Raw genomic sequence first — 17,707 nt, 5'->3', positions numbered from 1 at the left:
TCTTTGCAGTCAATAAAGGTTGCAAATTCACTGCAGTAAGTGGTCAGTCACAGGGTTCTTGTTTTTGTTATTTACTTTCACACAGAATACCTTCATACAGGCAGCTCCTCTTAGAGTAACATGTTTATGAACCATCATTAAGACCGCTCATTGTGTAACACGTTGGTGCTAATGGCAGAGGCTTTGCTGCTTCACATGATTATATTTCATTTATTTGTTTCTGACCACCTGAAACACAGCCTGATTTGAATGTAGCAGGAATGGAGACATCTCGCACTAAGCAGACAAGCTGGGTGTCAACCAAGTTCAGCGGAAAGACCCTAATCTATGCAAAACAGTCCAAGAGTTTAAAAAAAAATCTGTCCAAGAGTTGAGTGATTTATCACGGTATTTTGTGCACTCCTCCAAAATAAACAGCAAAAACAATGAACCTTAAATCAGCCAGCTAGTAAAACCCAATGAACGTGTATAAAAGAACAACATCACTCCACACACACCCTCCAGCTGGCTAAAATTAAAAATACATAAAGATAACAATCACACAGCAGCAATGATTTTCACTTCAGTGGCCAGATCAGCTGACAACACCACTTCCCCACAGTGAGAACATCAATAAATAAATATATAGATTTTTTTTTTTTTATAACATTAAATAAATGTTTTCCCCTTACACATATTCACAAAAGCCTGTTCCAACAAACGTCTCCCCAAGCTACTTTACAGCTTTTGCGTGCTGCTTGTACAAGGTATTTTACAAAGTCGGTACACATCACATTTTGTGACGGAGTCAAAGGGGGTTGAATAGTACAGTGCTGGCAGTCAGAATGACCTCCATGCAGCATTACTGCAGACAACCCAGATCACGGGTTCAGGGTTTTCATGGTCAATTTATTTATTTACTTTTTCAAGATTGTTTTGAAGAAACCCCAGAAGTGACTATATGGTCCTGACTTTCCCAGAAAGGAAAATTGTGGAAGATAGGAATCTTTCCTACAGGTGACATCCATAAATGAAATATTTATTGTGGAATTTATTTTAACCTCTGATGGAACGATAGGGTTTACTTTAAGTAATGGAATAGTCTGTTTTTTCTGTGGAATTTTGCTAACTTTTCCTGCTTTGCACCATTTTTTAAACAATATCATATTTAGAGATGTATCGCATCTAGCAATGGAGTTGTTTAACGATGACGTTCGCATTACACAAATTACCCCAAAAAAGTGCCTGCATAGGATTCGATACACATGAAAGAAATAAGAACGTTGTAATAGATCATTTCTACAAATGTAAGCCTAGTTACTCCATTAGAGTTGAAACAACTTTCATAGCAAATATTTTATTTTTGGTCGTCACTTGTAGGCAAATGTACCATCTTCTAGACCTTTGTTTTTTTTTGTGTGCAAATGTATTAGAACACCTCACGGTTTGTCATTTATATCCTTTTATATATGTACCTGCAAGAAAACCTCCGGATGTGAGCATTTCACTTTTCTGTTAGTGATATAGAACAACAGGCATGCGTGTGAAAATGTTCGACCGCTTTGTGCTTTAATTAGACATATTAAACAACTTCTAAAAAGTCTCATGCATTTTACCATTTGTGGCTATGTGTTCTTACTATTATAAATTAATTGCATGTGTGTCCTATTACAGTCATCGATTAAATTATACAATCACTAATTTGTCTATTTTGACAATTTTCAAGCTGTTCAGTTACAGTGGTTTGATTTCATATGCACAACAAATAAAAAAAACACAAGCAATGGGGTGTTCTAATACATGTGAACACTACTGTATATCCAGTAGTTGTGGATACAGGTCCCAGACACTCAGCCGCAGTCACACAGAGGCACACAGGTGGACAGACCCTCAGCTCAGGAGCAGCAGGGGTTGTCTATGACAAGCATGACGTCTATGCCGTACACCTCCAGCAGGTCGATGAGGAAGCTGCGGTCTCCCTGGGGGTCCAGCCCCATCCCCCGCACATGCTCCTCCGTCAGTGTCTTGTCCTGGCTGGCCGATACCTCCGACAGCATCTGGAATATCCGGTTGTTCTGCTCCATGAAAAACCTGGAACACAGGGCGGGTCAAAACAATTAATTTGTTCGCAAAGAAATGGCACAAAACCAATCACATGAAAGTCATTAATAGATTCTAGTAACACATTGAACACAAAATGGTTGTGCCAGAAAACCCGTATTCATCTATAAAACTGACACACTGTACATGCTAACAGACGTACAGTGCCTATAGAAAGTCTACACCCCCTTTTTTCACATTTTGTTGTGTCAGTGCCTCAGAGCTTCATGCATTTAAATGAGGATTTTTTTTCACTTATCTACACACTATACTCCACACTGTTAAGGGGAAAAAAAGTTTTTATTGAGAAAAAAATTATATATTAAAAATACAAAACGGAAAGATCATAATTTAACTCCACCTGCCTGAGTTAATACTTGGTGGAAGCACCTCTGGCAGCAATTACAGCTGTGAGTCTGTTGGGATAGGTCTCTACCAACTTTGCACACCGAGATTTGGCAATATTTGACCAATCTTCCTTACAAAACTGTTCAAGCTCTGTCAAGTTCCTTGGGGAGCGCTGATGGACACAAATTTTCAATTGGATTTAGGTCAGGGCTGACTGGGTCACTCAAGGACATTTATCTTTTTGTTCCTTAGCCACTCCAGTGTAGCTTCCAAGCCACAGCTACTTACAGAATGAAGAGGTCCTCTTCATTGGAGCTACAGTCCCGGTCTGCTTCCTGGGAGTAGAGCAGCATCTGCCTATAGAGGAAAGCCCAAGGGCAGGAGCTTGTTAAACACAACCCAGTTACTATACAACCACCTTCCATGTACACTTCAGTTTCACTGCGCTAGTGGGGCAGGCTCAGGCCATGCATATATAGTACACTAATTGTTTAATTACAAAAAATTTATAAGTTGTCCAGTTCTGTTCAGTCAAACCTGGTGTAGCAACTACCCACTGGTTCGTTCAGCCAAAATGTCTTTGTTAGTGTTGTAAATCGAACCCTAACGTTGATAACAAATTGTAGTAACGAGTATCAATCATTATGGGGTTAAAGTGCTTTAAAAAAAAATAATAATAATAATAATAATCCCACACAGTAACAGTTTTAAGGAACAATAAGTCCTCTTTTTATAGAGCATGGTATAAAAAAAACCCCACTCAAACAAATCGCTTTGTTTTAAGACATGTTTGATAACTACATTGGCATTTAAATATAGCACTCTTCAATTTTCATATTCCTGCCATCACTAGCATTTGCCTTGTTTTGTGTAGAATCTGATAAATTTCTAGTGTAAACATAATGGTAAATTAAGAAGAAAAAAAATCAACCAACTGTCCAAAGGAGAAACCAAAACAAGGTTTGAAAACTACATTAACATTAAGGCCTATTCACATGGAAATAATTCAATCTCTTTTTTTTTGTTTTGTTATTGTTGGTTACAATCTACTGCATACATGACTGCATAGCCACTTAGCATATCATAGCAGTATCTTCAGTGAATATAACTATATCGTCATTTTTCCAAGCAGCACATTAGAGGTAGCCTACCCTTTCCTGCAACTTAACTTTCGACAGCAACAACTCTTGCTGGTTGCTAATTTTAGTTTAACACTCCATACTTGAATATGTATAACATCTCTTTCATACATGTATAGGCCTAATCAATCTACATACCTGTGACGAAGTGCCCGCCCCTGTGTGTATTTTCTGTTATATGTTGTGTGGGGTGTGTTAAATGTTGGTGTATAGTCATTGGTACACGGGTTATAAACGGGTCTGTGTAACACGAGTGTTTAAAATGTATATTTGTATTTAGGCACGAGGATTGCACAGCACTTTACGTGCAAGTAAAAAGTAATAATATGTGAGCACGGGGAATTGCACTTTATTAATTTACATGCAGTTGTACCGAGACTCCAATTGAATGACTGATTAGCAATCGAGTCTCGGTACAGCTGCATAAAAACAGCATGTTTTCACCCACTTGGGGTTGGGTGTTCGGTGAGTGGAGAACGGGAGAGAGAGGAGAATTAAAATTAAATATCAATTGCTATTGCGTGCTTGTGGGACCAGCACGATACTTGTTTATTTATCTGCTCACCGTGTTTGTTAGTGTGTCTGTCCGTGCACCGTGTTTTGTTAAGTATAGTCCGTTTTTGTTTGTCTCCTTTATTTTGGCATAGAGTGTCATGTCCTGTTGTTTCTGTTTGTTTAACTATTTTATTACAATAAACCGGTGCAAGCAAGCGTCATCATCATTTCACATCATCTGTCTTTGTGTTCATTCCTTTTCCTGGTTCTGACGGCACCCACTTCGGCCGTCTCTGTGACAATACCACATCGCAACCAAAAGTGTGTCACATACTCAGAGCTCAGAGAAGCGCTTCGCACACGTGGATTCGCTTACACTTACTAAGGCCTTACCTATTTCACGGCTGTGAAAAATTTGACACGGAACGTGAAGTTCATTCTTCACCGTGAAAACTGTCTATTTTGTCTAATTTTACCCTGCACTTAAATCCAATGAAGTTATGATTACTGGTCCGGGTTCCTGGTGTGATTATTAGCTTGTTTCAATTTCAAAAAGAAAACTGGACAGGATTTATTGATTGACACTTAACACCCAGCTAACACACAACGTTCTGGCGACATTGTATTTAGGTAGTATTTGGTTGTGCCAATGTGATGTGCTGTAGATTGTTTTTGATGATGTCATAAATCACCTAGCAACTGTTCTTAACAGAGACGATGGCCATGTTGGTGGGTTCGTGTGAATTTTACCTACACATCATTGAACAGTGTTGGAATCTGCAGCATTTTCTCACTATTTTAGGAAATTAGATTGAATATCTAAGAAAAGATAGTAATAGGATGTGCAATTATTGCCAAGCGTTTGTTTTCTGGACATAATAAATTATATGATTAGTACACCTAGCCCATACACCCTCGAAGATTTGAGATGGACAGGAATTATACAACCAGTTTATCTGTGGATAAGTTAGAGAGGTGAAGACGTGCATCATAAACAACCTTTGTGTCATTAAAACTCAGTTGAGTAACTTTTACTGGTGTTTTTTTTATTATTATTATCTTATTTGTGATACCATGTTATATTTATACAAACATTAAAAAGACCCAAACACTATAATAAAACAAATAGCAAGTTTACAAATGTATCTTTTCCCTTTTGACTTTTTGCTAAGACATGAAACCAATAAAAAAATAAAATAAAATATATATATCACACACACACACACAGGAATTATCTCTTTTCTAATCCACTTTGTGATAACACTGCATTCTGCGTGTTACAAAATCAAACATTATTATTAATATATTGAGGTATTTATAAAAAAATTTAAAAAAAATACTACATTCAGGTATTTACTCATTAATAAATATATGTTGGTCAATTTATATTCTCATATTACTGTAATTTATTTATATTATATTTCTGGAACAAGACATGTCAAATAACTACTATTAACTACTATTCAGCAAAAACGGTATAAGTAACACACCTAATGAAATGTCGTGAACATACCCTTGAGGATATGTAGCTGCACTCCTTCAGGTCTGTCCTTCATATATTAGCTAGCCACCTGCCTAATCTTTGTTGCATTATGACTTTTTTTTCTCCCTGCAATTGTATAACCCTCGGCACCCTATAAAATGAAACATTGTCTCATCCGTGCCTACTGCAGCAGCCAATAACTACACAAGTGTTCACCATTTTTAAGTAATCTAAACTTTATTTAAGGTCTGGAACCGCTTTCAGTGAATCAGAGGTGCGACTTCGCTGCAGGAATGGGATGGTATAAAATTTGCACTGTATGATAACCATTAAAAAAATACCATGGTAACCTTAATATCACGGTATACAGTACATCATGCAAGCTATCAAATAAAGGCTGAAAAGAAGAAAGACTAATGTTAAATTAATTAAACTTAAATTACCGTAATTCACAAAAAATAAAACCAACAAATCACACTTCCTTTCATGCAATTATTTAAACATTTGCTATTTAGTATTTTACTATGCCAAATAACTTTTTCTAACTGTTTCTTTTTTCTAAAGACAATCATAATAATTTTTTTTTTTTTTTTTTTTTTAAAGTTGTACGCTCTCAATGTTATACTACAACAGTATTAAGATCTATTATTTGCTCAAAATGACGTGGTGCTATAGTTTGTTAAAACATTTTAACGTATAAAATTAAATAAAGAAATAAAGAAAGAAATAAAATACTTTGTTTAGCTGATGGCAAATAGAATTGGGAAATGACCGGTCTTATTGCTTAAAACACAAACATGTACCACAGGTTAATATTTAAGAGCAGAGATGAGTCGTTTATTTTTTTAAGTAGGATATAAAATATTGTAATAAAAGCATGTAAAAAAAAAAAAAAAAAAAACTAAAATAGTTATTGATTACATTTTTTGCAGTGTTATTGGATTTACATTTACGACATTGCATAAGTAAGCTTCCAATGATTACACCGTGTAACAACTTTTTTTTTTTTGGTTCCTGGGTAGTAAGTGTTATTTCCTAATTGCTTATGCCTCAAAAGTATAGAAAATGGCTATTATTCCCCACAAACTTTGCTTTTGTGACCAGGACAGCGATATTTTGAAATTTACCTATTTTCCAGAACATTCCAGATGGATTCAGTGCTGAGTAAACTTGGAGTAACTTCTAGAACTTTCCAGTAATATAAATAGTAGTATAAATACAGGGGCCTTAAGCCCACCAGTTCAGTTTAGTTCCAGCTGCCTAAGTGGATACATATCTGCATTTTTCTGAGATGGCATCAAGAGGCTGCAATGGTGGCATTCCTGGTGGGTCTCCAAGGCAGTTTTACCAAGTTTCCCTGCTATCTTTGCCTTTGGGACAGAAGGGACACCAAGGCGCACTACCACAGGCGGGACTGGCCACAGCGGACCGAGTTCTCTGTGGGGAGGAACAACGTCAAGTGGGAGCCACTGGTGGACCCCCGGAAGGTGCTGATGCCACCACTGCACATCAAATTGGGCCTTATCAAACAATTTGTCAGAGCTCTAGATAAGGAGTCGGCAGCCTTCAAGTACCTTCAAGACTTCTTCCCTAAGCTGTCTGAGGTAAAGGTCAAAGCCGGTGTCTTCATCGGACCACAGATAAAGAAGATCCTGGAGTGCAATGAATTCCCCAAGAAGCTCACTAGTAAGGAGAAAGCAGCACGGAACAGCTTTGTCGCAGTGGTTCGGGGCTTCCTGGGCAATCACAAGGCCGAAAACTATGTGGAGCTGGTTGAGACTCTGGTGAAGAACTACGGCACAATGGGCTGTAGGATGTCCCTCAAAGTCCATATCCTTGATGCTCATCTTGAGAAATTCAAGGAGAACATGGGAGCGTATTCGGAGGAGCAAGGCGAGCACTTCCACCAGGATATACTGGACTTTGAACGCCGCTACCAAAGACAGTATAACGAGAACATGATGGGAGACTACATTTGGGGGCTGATTCGTGAAAGTGATTTACAGTATAATTGTAAATCCCGAAAAACTACTCACTTCTAAATCTTTTGTAGTCATTTTTGTATTACTCTAGTATAAATACATGTTAATTTGGAATTCATATGTTGTTTTCTCATTGGAAATAGGTAAATTTCAAATATCACTGTCCTGGTCACAAAAGCAAAGTTTGTGGGGAATAATAGCCGTTTTCTATACTTTTGAGGCATAAGCAATTAGGAAATAACACTTACTACCCAGGAACAAAAATTGTTTTACATAGTGTTATTACACATGTGGAGTTTGTGTGTGTGTGTGTGTGTGTATATATATATATATATATATATATATATATATATATATATATATATATATATATATATATATATATATATATTGTTTAAACAAAACTATTTTGATAATAAGTAGGCTATCCTGCAGCAGTCGCGGGTCTGTGCTAGTTTTGATTGAGACATCGGTCGTGTTCTTATAGATCAGATTTCCGCAGTTCTGCAGTTCTGCACAGGATCTCGGAGATGCGCTGCACTCAACACCCACAGAAATCTGTGCAGATTCTGCATAGCCCAGTGCAGCTTTGAAACGTTATTGCTGGAGGCTGGCTGCGGCTGTGAACCAAAGGGACGATGCAAAGATCATGAGTGACCTGTTCATCGTAATGCAAATAACCACTAAAACTACTGCTGCCACCTTGTTAGCGGAGGTGAACAACATTTTATCATTATACAATGAAGCCGTGAACAGCCTTGTCAATGCTATATTAAATAAATTAATAAATTATTTAAACAAATATAATGTACTAAATCCGTGATAAATGATGTATAATTTTACAATAAAGTTCATGTTAATCAATTACATTAAACTGCCTGTTGATAATCCAGACAAATGTAAACATAGCACGTTGAAAATGTGTGCTTTGCTACAAGGTTTATAGAAGCTGCTTCTCTAAAAGCTGCGTGTGACGTCAGAAAGACAGCAGCCTAGAGTAGCCGGCGCAGCAAGCTCTGGGCAACAGAACGCAGCAATTGAAACCTGTAGTCTGTCGTTGACAGTTTCCTTCAAAACCATTATCAAAATACTGTGTATCAGTTCACAAAAAAGATCTTCCTCAGACACTTTGCTAAGGCACGCTTGATTTAGAAGAAGCGTGTTTGCAGTTGAAAAATGCATTAACCGGTGTATAACCAAATTACGATAATTGTGGTGTAGAATTAAAGTAACGGTATTAATACCGTAATGTACCTAAACCGCGGTAAACCGAAAAACCAGTATACCAACCCATCCCTACGTTGCTGCCCACCAGCTCGAGACACGCAATAAGGATCATGTGACTTGAAATGTCATTTGAAAATTCTATATAGACGTTCTATAGACGTTGCTGGAAAGTCATATATTGCTTGTATTATATACAAAGTTGTATAAAGTTACCTAAATGTCTTCCCTGAACGTTGCAGAATAACGTTTTGTGCACGTTTCATTTGTCTGTTTCTGGAACTTTCATTTAAAAATGGTGAATCAATATATAATACATAAGAATTGGGAGAAGGTTTTTTGCACATTTTATTTTTTATTTTGTTTCGCTAATTTTGAAATAAAGATTAATGCAGTGTGATATAATTTAGTTGGTGTTATTTTTGTACTGTGTCACGCTTAAATAAAAAATATAAATAGCCTCTGCTTTGATGAGAATTGACCATCCATGTAACGTTACATAAACTCAACAAATACAAGCACATACATACATGAATAAGAAAATACAATTAGAGATATGTGATTAAATAATGCAACTGTCAAAATGAACCTGCCTTCTGCCATTTCAAAAGGTCCTTCAAACTCTTGAACATCTGCCTCTCGTGAAATCTCTCGCCGACTCCCAGAAACTTCAGATCAACAGCAGCAGTTGAGTTGAGGTAAGATTGTTCCCTACTGTAATTTCTAAATAATGTTTTATTTCTTTTCCCCATGTATGTATTCTTGTTTTTAAATATTAAGAAGGATTGTTAATTTTCACTGTAAATTATGTTTCCAATAGTTATGCAGGTGGAAAGAAAAAAATCCATTCGAAAAATATTTTGATGTAGAAATGCCCTGATAATGTCGTACCTTTGTTCGCTGAGTTTGCGATACTTGTCTCGGTCGGCACCATTTATCCTCAGCAGCGGCTGCAGGTTCTCATGACGCGTTCTTACATTCTGATTGTCCACATAGACATCATACAGACTCTTTTTCTCCTCAAAAATCTTCTCTGTTGTACCTGAGAAAAAACACCAATAAACATAAATGCTTTAGAAAACTGAATTTCTCAATTATATTGTATGACAGGTCAATCAATTTAATCTACAGTAAAACCTCACCCACAAACATATCAAGCTTCTGTTATTTCAACCTGTGTAAAATACCAACTGCCTTTTTTCAAAACTCTGAAAACCTGAATCAATAGTAATGTAACTCATGTAAGCCCTGGGTGCATTCATAAATCACAGCACCCGTTTCTGTGAAGCTCAAACTATCACATAATCAGAGACCACTCAGGAGAGTACCTGAGGGCAGAACAACACAGTACAGGAATTTGTTTCCTGCCAACAGAAACAAGTCTGGGTAAGTTTGGAGTTTGGCAACTCCATTACATAATTAAGCAGTTCAAGTTTACTGCAGGCATGGTTTTGCATGTATTACCTTTACCCCAATCTAATGAGTAGAAGCCACAATCTATTGCCCAGTGCTTCAAGTGGGTTTGAAAACAATGTCAAATACAATTAAAACATTTTTAACCAGTCTAAAGTTAGAGGTGATTGCTTTATTACTGGGGGGGGGGGGCAACGGCTGAAGTGTATTTACTAAAATTTGAAAAAAAATCTATTTAAAAACCACTGGCCCTATTCACAAAGCTCACCCATGACTTATTTAAAAGACGTCTTAAAGGTTGTTTTAATTAAATAGATAATGTTTGTTATTCATTAATGTTTTCTAGACTCGTTTTACGTTCTTTAACAATGTAATATTTCATGAACATCAAATGTTTGTGTTAACGTGATTCACTCACAGTAAGCGATGGAGGGTATAAACACCTATACAATAACCTGACATTCAAAATGTCCCCCAATCACTAGTACAGTATTCAAAACAATCAAGTGTTCATGCGATTAAAAACCTTTATTAAGACATGCATTACACTAATACTTTTTTTCTATTATTAAAACCTATGAATGTAATAAAAAATGCAAAAAAGTAATGCAAGTGCAGAAATGTACAGTACAGGCAGGCTACATTACTGCAGACTGTTTCCAGCGAAGAACTCTGTGATGGACAACAAACAGCATGGTCAGCGTTAACGCCAGTGTTAAAAGCGCAGTATGCACGCCTATATCATCAACATCATCGGTGTCTGTTTCAGGCACAGCGTCCTGATCGCCACGGGGACACAGCTGAGAATTATTCCTCTAACATCCCCTCTGGTGTTGTCGGAGTTTCAGTTTTGGTTGTATTTTCGTCAGCACTCTCCTCTTCAACTACAGAAAACCCAGCTTTGTTGAAGCAACGTTACATTGTTTTCTGACTGACTTGCTTTAGCAAGTGCACAGCATCTAACAGGGATTTACACACAAAATTTTCATGTTGATGTGTATCGCTTTTCTCTTTCCAGCCATGCTTGCTGTTGCACTCAGTGCTGTTTTTTCAAACTGTAAACCTGACACTGCATACAGGGATTAAATAGCCAAGGAACAGCACAGGGGTAATCGCTCAGTAACGACGTGAAAATAGCTGATTTGTGGATTAGTAAGAGAAATCAATACAGTAAGACAGGCGTTTAAATCTACGTGAATTTGCTGAAAAGCTGAGTTTGCTTGAAATATACAGCGTGCTTAACACAGTATAAACCAGAGGTGGCCTGGTGAAATACTGGATGATGCACACTATGCAGCTGAAATGAACTGAAGAAAAATAAAGATAAACACAATGTTTATTATTTGTGTTCTCTGTATTCATTGGTGTTAATTATTCTTTCTCCTCTCTCGTTCTCTCGCCTGTTTCTTTGAGCCTGCATGTTCACGCATGCGTATTTCAAAAACGGATGTGCAGTTGAAAGTAAATTTCATAATTTTGAATTAAGTTATTGTTCGTTTCGTGGAGACAATGGCATTTCGCAAACCATCCACAAGTAAAGAAAAGAAAGTATCCGAAAGTATGAGGCTTTAAACCATGCTGGGAGCAAGAGTTTGCTTTCACTGAAAACAGTGGTAAACCTGTGTCTCATCTGTAACAGATCGCTTACACACTGTAGGCAGTACAAGGTGAGCAACCTCAAACATCACGAAAATGCATTTTCATCTGAATATCCTCCTCAAGCTTCAGGCAGATGCTGCTTTCGGAGTTCAGTAAAGAAGATGATTTAACGACTCAAGCGAGTTTTGTATGGCAAGCCTGGAATATCACTCGTGGCAAACGTCCTTATTCATATGAATGAATCTTTTTATAAAATAGTGTTGGCGCTAGACTAGAGAATGCATGTTTCAATGTTATATTGCAGGTCTAAAATTAATATTATATTTACATATCTTACGTCTCGTCATGAGCAGGACCTGTAATCCCTTTCAAAATAAATACAGTGTATTTGTCATCGACAGAGCTCAACAGTATTTAAAACACGCAGCAGTCATACCTGTACAAAAAAAAAAAAAAAACTTTTTTTTTTTAAAACCCAGCATTCAGATCATCACAGGAAAAGCTTGTCAAAAAGAATCCTTACAAAAAAGTGTGTTTTTATGTGGTGTTTTTGGTGAAATTAAATCAGTTGTTGTATTTTGCTTCATAATAACTGAATATAAATTACAGTTTAATACACTGTATATCTACAGTACAATACAAATTACACAGAAACTGTGTAGGCAATGTTCTATCTTGTTCTTGTGCGTTTTGCTACTATACTACTGTAGTGCACACAATGCTAGTATTTAAAATGCATACTGTAGTGCACACAATGCTAGTATTTAAAATGTCTCTACTGTACTGCACAACAATGCTAGTATTTAAAATGTCTTGCTCTCGCAAACATTTCATGTTCACAGTACGTGTCTTGCGGTTCTCGACCATATGGAAATTTTGGTATGTGGCTCGTAGGATCAGGAAGTTTGGCCACCCCTGGCATAAACGAAACCTTTTATTATCGAAATCAATGGGAATGGCAAATGGCATACCCTATTTGCCCGACATAAACGGCTGCCCGCAATAACCATGGATGGTGTAAGTGGTGAATACTATAATATACATTTATGTTGTTCAAAGACCTACTTTTGAAGAACTTTTGTTTATTCAATTCTACAGGGTGGATAACATTATTATTACTTTTTGTTTTGTTTTGTTTTTTGTTTTACCAGATCTCATTTTGGTATCGATCTTGCATTCATTCAACTCTTCAACACTTAAGCTGTCTGATTTGGCTGAAACATATTTTTCCATACATTGTACTTGCTATTTCATGAGTGGAATAACCACTTGTATGCCATGAATGTTTGTAGAGTATCTTTTATACATGTGTACAAATGGACAGGTACTAGTGGCAGTGTATTTAATAGGAAGGTTCATATAATTGGCAACCATCAAAGTGGCACCAACAAAGGAGTAATGTGTTGGTGTGTCTTGTTAAGTTAGAAGCTCAGTGCATTTCTGTACTCACAGGCTACATACGAGACCTCAGTCTCCAGCACTTCGATGTCAGCCACATTGATGTAGAAGAACGGCCGAAACTCTGGCACAGAGACCCCGATTCCAGGAAGGGACACATTCGCCAGACAGCAGCAGCAGTACACTGTGAGGAAGAACAGGCTTTATTACTGTGCTCTCCTTTATTTCACTGCACATAAAACAAGAGAAATATTGCAAACATTAAGTATTATGAAGGGTCCTGATACAGGACAATATAGGACTTGTCAACTGGTCTAACAAAGAACAAACCAAATTATCGAATGGTGAGCATGTTTTTTATTTAAAGCTGCTGTTACAGGCTGTTCCTCTAAGAAGCTCACACATTCTTCGGAATTCCTAGTACTGGCAGCAGGCATTTTATAACAATACAAAACACAAACAAATCAGACAAAACACTTTGGTTAAAACAGGTAACAGCAGACCATTTAAAGCAGAACACACATTGCACAAATATCATAAAAAGGTCAAGGGACAGTTCTCTTTAGAATATCATTTAGGGTGCTGGGCTTCAGTGGGAGAAATTCAACTTGTATCTTACTATTTTTACATATAGTTTAATAAGAATACTTGAACAATATAGTTAATTGTAATGTAATTTCAATCTGACACAATTTTTGTGATACAATCCAACTCATACAAAATATCTGATACAGAGACATTTTAGATGTCTGTATCAAATCAATATCAGGATCTATTATATATTATATAAATATGGAAATGTGATTTGAAAATACTCTCAACTCAACCCTCCCACACTGGAGTTGTTTACAGACAGTCCCACAGGAATGGTCCTTACCCCTGTAACAGACGACCCCCACAGGAGGAGGAGAGAAGATGAGGATGCGTTTCCGGAGCAGGGCAAATTTCCACAGGACGATGATCTGCTCCCCGAAGAACTTAATGAACTGGGACATGCAGCCGGCCGGGTGTGTGATCTGTTGGGAGAGACGTTTAAACCCTTGCAAAATGTGTTGCTAGGACAGTACAGTGCGGTTATGAAGGGGAGCCAAAACATCACACACCAACTGCCAGTGCTCGGCTCTTACCGCCAAGCACGCTGCCTCTCAGTCCATAGCTCTACTCATTAATAAACCACAGACTCTCTGCTCTAGTCCCTCAGGTCTAACCACAGTGCAACACTGCCACCCAGACCCTCAGGTCAAGGTTGCCGGAGCTGGGAGGGCCAGGGGGGCCAAGGCCCCCTAATTTTTTGACAGAAGAAGCATGTGCATGTGGTAAAAAGACGCTTGTGTAGCACACAATGGTTACTTGCGTTTATACTCTGCGTCCAAATAAAAGACAGACACTAATTAAATCATACAAAAACCTACCTTACTATCCCTATGTCTAATTCTTGTGCAGATTGCAGCTTTCTGTGCCTACCTTCATTTCAGGATGCATGCATTTGTTGATGGAAGGCAGCCAGTGGACTGGCTGGAGGGAGGTAGCTGCTCCATTCCCAATGGGCAGAACACCCTTCTTGTCTTCATAAAAAGCCTCTAACTGAGTGTAGTGCCCCGGAGACTCCAGCTGATGCCTGCAGTAAGACAGACAAGCATAATTATAAGTAGGGGTCTTAAATCACGATTTCGCAGAAATTGTGAAATTGAGGGGTCACCGTGAAATTCACCTCTTTTAGGGGCCAATGCATACCAGACAAATACAGAGAAAAAAAACCTTGTTTAAATGAACTACTGCACAACACATGCAAACTACGTATCTTCCTTCTGTAGATAGCCCTTTTTTTATTCCTTCGCCGTCCTGTGTGCATTGCACTTAAGCAAAAAACAAACAAACAAAAAAACGTCCACAAATAACATTTGCAAAAAAAAAAAAAAAATCTCCAAATCGGTTAAAGTTGTTGTTTACTATTCAAATGACAATGAAGTTTTAATCAGGCTATCAGTGCGTATTTACTGCTTTTCTGTGACCTGTAGGCTAGGCTACTGTGCAGTAGGGGGTGGGACAAAAAACGTAGCAAAGCTTTGCCTTGCACTTCATACCAGTTCAGTGGATGCAGAACGTGCAGTCTCAATGTATTGGTAAGTCAACTGCGGGGGGATGTTGCATCCTTGCCTTTAACAGATGACAGCACTCTCAGTTTGAGTAAGGAAGCAAGTACCACTATTTTTAGGCTTTATAGTTGTTCTGAAATACTGTCTACTTAGGTTTATTTAGTGTTTAAACAGGTCCGCAAAATGTCAGCAAAATCATAATTTTATTCCGCAACCTACCCGTGAAAAATATGAAAATTTACCGCGATTTAAGTAGACCCCTGATTATAAGTGACTAAAACACTCAATCTACCTACAGTTTTAATCTCAGATGGACTTATACCCACATTGCTGAGCTATTGCCGTCGTCCAATTTTCTATCAGTGATTTAAACACATGACTTCTGTCAGCGCATCCATATTGTTGCGAACTCCGGCAGTGCTTATATAACCTCAAATAGTTAGCTTTGGTAGCTTTGTCAATGACTTAAGAGAAACAATTAATTTTTATTCAAGGCTGTAAAGGTTCTTAAATGTAATACATTTAAACAGCATAGTATTTTACAAAGCGTTTAAGTAAAAATGCCCTTTTTTATGAGGACCAGCTTTTTCAAAAAGATTAATCATTTATAATATCTTGATGCATTGAACTGAATACTGTATGTAAAAAAGCAATGTCAAATTTGAAATAAATATCAAGATAACTATAAACATTAAATTATCTTCATTTTTCAAGTTGATTTCATTGGAAATGTGTCAGATTATTTAAACGTCCACTTACACAAAAGGTTTACAATGTTCATGGCTGGTTTCACAGCCCCTGATTAGTACTAATCTTGTATTACCTTACCTTACCCAAGGTTAGTGCTAATGAGGGTCTGCTAATGAGGGTCTGTGAAACCAGCCATGTACTGTATCTGTTAAACATACTGTACAGTATCTATTAAACATACTTTTACAGCCTTTGTTGTGAAGCCCAAGTGTTCACAGCATATTTTAAACACAGCACAGCATCTCACATGCTTTTACAGAGGTGAGGAAAGAACATCGGCTTGCCTAAAATATAAAAGAGCCCTCTTCGAGAGTCTTAATAATGCAATTAAATTGGCAATGCATGTTTAATCCTTTAAACAAGTTATTTCTGGCTTCACTTCATGACTTCACCGTCAAGAGTGACAATAGATTTACAGAGTGTGTCACACAGTCAGCCCCATTTCCAAAAGCATGTTTATTTGATGAAATTATGCAGTTTGTCTCATACATTATTATGCCATATTATTATGCCATACCTCTTTAAATGTGTACCCGGCAACGATTCAGCTTTTTTAACCTTTAAATTAAAAGAGATTAGCCAACACTATTCTCTGAGATCTCACAGAACCCGAGTTTATTATTATATAAAAAAACAAGAAAATAAGAATGGAATTTGTGAAGTAATTTGCACATAGATCATCAAATCATTGGAAAGGGCCATGCAATGAGCACAAGAGAAAATCAAAAGCACCTTCAATTAAATTATTTAAAAATGGACTGTGTTAGTATGACTTAAATGTAAATGTGTACTGCTTTTATACTGCAAGTGTTACGTATTTGTAATGTTTAGTGATGTAACTGGATTGTGTGTGGCTTCTGGCTGTCCACAGGACAAATGAGATGGAGCACCTTACAGCTTATATGCTGGAGAGCAAATGTTTTTAAGTCACCTACCTGACTTGGTTCTCAAGGAAGTGCATGTATCTGTACAGCAGGGTGTAGGAAGGAGACAGAATCCCCACAGACTTCATCCGAGCTCCTCTTTCCAGCGCACTCTCCACCGGCATGTTCGCGAAGCACGCAAGCCCAAAGTAACTGCCTTTGCGGAAATAGCTGGAGAAGAAGGATAGTAACTCAAACCAGATGTTGTGAGATTCTGAGCGTGTTTCTGAGGGGACATGATGTTACAGGCACGTGGATACTTTCACAAAATACAATTCAAAGGAACTAGAAAACATTGTTTGTAACATACACCCCGTGCCACAGCTGTGAATATAAAAGTAGAAGTAACACTAAAAGAAAATTACTTGACAATTAACTAAAACAAGAAATTAAATGTTAAAGACGTTAAACATATAAGGGTAAACTTACACAAAGTCTGAAGAGATTCTATGGGATCCACTGGCCATAGACTTAAACTCTACTCCGTCCAAGTCAACTTCCTGAGGCAAACACCATTCCACTATGTTACCTGGCAAAATAAAAAAGAAAGCGAACAATCACACCAGAGCTAGCCTGCATAATACAGCTTTCAAACTGCCACATCGTCCAGTGCATTCTTTGCATGCAAGGCCAGCCGTGCTGAATGCAGAAGTTCAGTAGTTAGGTGAACTCACTCCCTGATTTCCTTCTGGTGTGAAGAAAACTATGGCAAGCAGTCCAGCACTAGTGTGCTTCCCACAGTATTACCAGCTAGTATGAAAACAGTATTACAGGAGAC

The 17,707-nt window shown here is 37.6% G+C and overlaps 1 protein-coding gene across 2 annotated transcripts in view; it reads right to left on the bottom strand.

The window, feature by feature from the left end:
* Positions 1–6: 6 nt before the first annotated feature.
* LOC121318613 (DENN domain-containing protein 11-like) overlaps positions 7–17,707 on the bottom strand; it is a 28,413-nt gene continuing 10,712 nt past the window's right edge. The window contains exons 2-9 of one of the 2 annotated variants that reach the window (XM_041255480.1): positions 17,359–17,458; positions 16,942–17,100; positions 14,625–14,778; positions 14,038–14,176; positions 13,213–13,344; positions 9,642–9,792; positions 2,716–2,784; positions 7–2,070 (exon numbers count right to left, since the gene is read on the bottom strand). In XM_041255480.1, the coding sequence (XP_041111414.1) occupies positions 1,875–2,070; positions 2,716–2,784; positions 9,642–9,792; positions 13,213–13,344; positions 14,038–14,176; positions 14,625–14,778; positions 16,942–17,100; positions 17,359–17,458 (1,100 nt within the window). In that variant the 3' untranslated portion in view covers positions 7–1,874. The remainder of the gene's footprint in view (positions 2,071–2,715; positions 2,785–9,641; positions 9,793–13,212; positions 13,345–14,037; positions 14,177–14,624; positions 14,779–16,941; positions 17,101–17,358; positions 17,459–17,707) is intronic. The other variant, XM_041255481.1, reaches the window with a different exon arrangement.

Source organism: Polyodon spathula, chromosome 7 (assembly GCF_017654505.1).
Source record: "Polyodon spathula isolate WHYD16114869_AA chromosome 7, ASM1765450v1, whole genome shotgun sequence".
NCBI lineage: Eukaryota > Metazoa > Chordata > Actinopteri > Acipenseriformes > Polyodontidae > Polyodon > Polyodon spathula.
Note: the sequence above shows the minus strand (reverse complement) of the source record. Positions and strands in the feature narration are given on the sequence as shown.